Source organism: Microtus ochrogaster, linkage group LG1, assembly GCF_000317375.1.
Source record: "Microtus ochrogaster isolate Prairie Vole_2 linkage group LG1, MicOch1.0, whole genome shotgun sequence".
NCBI classification, from domain to species: domain Eukaryota; kingdom Metazoa; phylum Chordata; class Mammalia; order Rodentia; family Cricetidae; genus Microtus; species Microtus ochrogaster.
The window spans coordinates 50,750,555-50,753,882 of record NC_022027.1 but is presented as its reverse complement, the minus strand read 5'-3'; the positions used below and the strand labels follow the sequence as shown (position 1 = coordinate 50,753,882).

At 43.9% G+C, this 3,328-nt stretch overlaps 1 protein-coding gene across 1 annotated transcript in view; it reads left to right on the top strand.

The window, feature by feature from the left end:
• The first annotated feature begins 2,814 nt into the window (after positions 1-2,814).
• LOC101997469 (60S ribosomal protein L10a-like) overlaps positions 2,815-3,328 on the top strand; it is a 4,844-nt gene continuing 4,330 nt past the window's right edge. The window contains exon 1 of the mRNA XM_013350864.2: positions 2,815-3,322. Coding sequence (XP_013206318.1) covers positions 2,825-3,322 — 498 coding nt within the window. The 5' untranslated portion in view covers positions 2,815-2,824. The remainder of the gene's footprint in view (positions 3,323-3,328) is intronic.

Below are 3,328 nucleotides of genomic sequence, written 5' to 3'. Positions count from 1 at the left end.
AATAAATAAATAAATAAATATTTAAAAAAAAAGATTATTCGACAACACCCAGGCAGGTCTGGCTTCCAGCTGAATGCTTGAGAGGTTTGTGGTATTTTATCTTATTTTTTGTCTTTTTAAATATGAGGTAGTAATGCCAAAGGAATTCAAGGTAATAGAAAGGATTTACCAATAGATTTGCTTAGAAGACATTAAATCATACAAAGTAGACTTTAGTAAGGGACAGAGCTGCCCTAATATGCCTGAGTCACCTGTATGCTAGCCAGGCCTGTCAGAGACAAAGAAGATTTATGATGCAAGGACACGAATATTTGCTCATCAGGATTTATCAGCCATTAGGCCCATCCCCAGCGAACCTGTCTCTAAATGGCAGCTTAGGGGGCAACACAGGGTCACAACCACCATCGTGTCCTGATCAGTCATTAATTCCCCTGTGCTCTTATCAGGAAAACAGAAGCCTGCCGGGTGGGCACACTGAACCTGGGTGACCACTGTTGGAAAGGGACACGGCTGGTAGCTTAAGAAAGCAGTGATTCTGGTGACATTTATGCAAATTTCCCACCTGCCCAAGTGACCAGATTTGCATTCTCCTGTCCCCATTTAAATTGCTCTAAGCATAACCCAGGAGTAGGGCAGGAAAGAGAGGTAAGGACAACAGCGTGTAAGCGCACAGGCCTAGGGTGTAGAACAGTAAAGTCTTCCACTGAGGCCAGCTCTTACTTGGGTGTCAGCTGCAGTCAGCCATGCGTGTTCATAAAGGGCTTTCTCCTTGCCGTGCCGAGAGCATGGCTCACTGGGAAGGCATATAACCTCTACAGTACAGTGATAAAATCGGCATTGTCAAAGTCAATGGCTCAGTTTAGGTTAAATATTAATGGATAAATGTGTAAGACAATTTTAAAGAACATTTTTAGCCTACTTAATTCTGCCCTGAATCTTACTTGCAAATCTCCACAAGCCATTCTGAGGCCACTTCATTTGTCAGGGTCAGGGAAGAAGACCAAGCCATTATACCTAGTAGACTGATTATAAAATTTCAGTGAAATAAAATCAATACACCAGCATTTCTTTTCTTTAAATTAATTTTTTTTCATGTGCATTGCTGTTTTGTCTGCATTTATATCTGTGTGGGGGCGTCAGACCTCCTGGAACTGAAGTCACAGACAGCTGTGAACTGCCATGCGCCAGGAATGGAACCCAGGTCCTCTGGAAGAGCAGCCAGTGCTCTTGACTGATGAGCCATCTCTCCGACCCCTGCACCGACATTTCATAGACATGGGTACTCTGGCCCTTCCTTTCCCTCTCATGGAGCAGAGTCCTGGTACGGCTCCGCTCTCCTCTTTCCCACCAGTGTCCCTGTATAAAGTCATCCCTCAGCTTTCGCTGCCTCCTACATAACACAGCTCCTACACCCACATTTCCTACAACGTCAGCCCAAGGAAGAAGACCTGCCGACAGCCACACACCTCACCGCTGCTCTGCCACTCTGAGTCTTCAGAACTTTAAGTATTAGTGCTGGCTGGATTTTCTGCAATATCACTGGTACCCACCTGTTTGTGTAAATGACTCTAGTTCTGACCAACTGTTCGGAACTCACCTCTGCATCCACAGGAATAGCAGTGCAGCCCAAGACCCCCCTGACCACCACATGGTCTCCGATGTGAGTGATAAAACCTGCAATATTGAACTGGAATATTCTATGAGTGTACAGTTTCGGTAATCCTTTGGAGATTCTGACCAAACAATCATGTCAACTGCAAATAAAATAAAATAAAAACTATTTTTTTCTTCGTTTACAATCTGTGTAATTCTTTTTCTCTTTCTGGTCATCTGACATAGCTAGGGATTATGGAATGAATGTTCGATAGGGGTGTTGAGAGTAGGCAGCGTGCTGGGCAGTGGTGGTACGCACCTTTAATCCCAGCACTCAGGAGGCAGAGGGAGGTGGATCTACAAAGAGTCCCCCAAACAGCCATGGCTACACAGAGCAATCCTGTCTTAAAAAAACGAAACAAAGTTAAAAACAAACAAAAAAAAATAACAAAATAAAAGAGTAGACACTGACCATATAAACAAACTGAAAAATAAAAACCACATGATCATCTCATTAGATGTTGAAAAAGCTTTTAACAAAATACAACTTCCCTTCATGATAAAGGTCTTGGAAAGAGCATGAATTGAATACAAGGAACATACCTAAGCATAATAAAGGCAATATACAGCAAGCCGACAGCCAACATCAAACTAAATGCAAAGAAACTCAAAGTGATTCCACAGCAATCAGGAACAAGGCAAGGTTGTCCACTCTCTCCATACCTATTCAATATAGTTTTTGAGGTCCTAGCTAGAGCAAAAAGACAATAAAAGGAGATTAAGGGGATACAAATTGGAAAAGAAGAAGTCAAACTCTCACTATTTGCTGATGATATGATTGTTTACATAAGCAATCCCAAAAATTCTACCAAGGAACTTCTACAACTCATAAACACTTTCAGTAATGTCGCAGGATACAAGATTAACTCAAAAAAATCAGTAGCCCTCATTTACACAGAATGATAAATCGACTGAGAAAGAAATCATAGAAACATCACCCTTCATAATAGCCACAAATAGTATAAACTATCTCAGAGTAACTCTAACCCAACAAGTGGAAGACTTGTATGACAAGAATTTTAAATCTTTGAAGAAAGAAATAAAAGAAAACACCAGGAAGTGGAAAGATCTCCCACTACTGCTTAGGTAGATAAAATTAACACAGTAAAAATGGCAATCTTATAAAAAAACAATCTAGCTCTTCCTTCCGGTTCGCGCAGCCTCTCCAGCCATGAGCAGCAAAGTCTCTGGCGACACCCTGTACGAGGCGGTGCGGGAGGTCCTGCACGGGAACCAGCGCAAGCGCCGCAAGTTTCTGGAAACGGTGGAGCTGCAGATCAGCCTGAAGAACTACGACCCCCAGAAGGACAAGCGTTTCTCGGGCACCGTCAGGCTCAAGTCCACCCCTCGCCCCAAGTTCTCGGTGTGCGTCCTGGGGGACCAGCAGCACTGCGATGAGGCCAAGGCCATGGATATCCCCCACATGGACATCGAGGCGCTGAAGAAGCTCAATAAGAACAAGAAGTTGGTCAAAAAGCTGGCCAAGAAGTATGACGCCTTTCTGGCCTCTGAGTCTCTGATCAAGCAGATCCCGCGTATCCTGGGCCCAGGCCTGAACAAGGCTGGCAAGTTCCCTTCCCTGCTGACACACAATGAAAACATGGTGGCCAAAGTGGATGAGGTGAAGTCCACGATCAAGTTCCAGATGAAGAAGGTGCTGTGTCTGGCTGTCGCT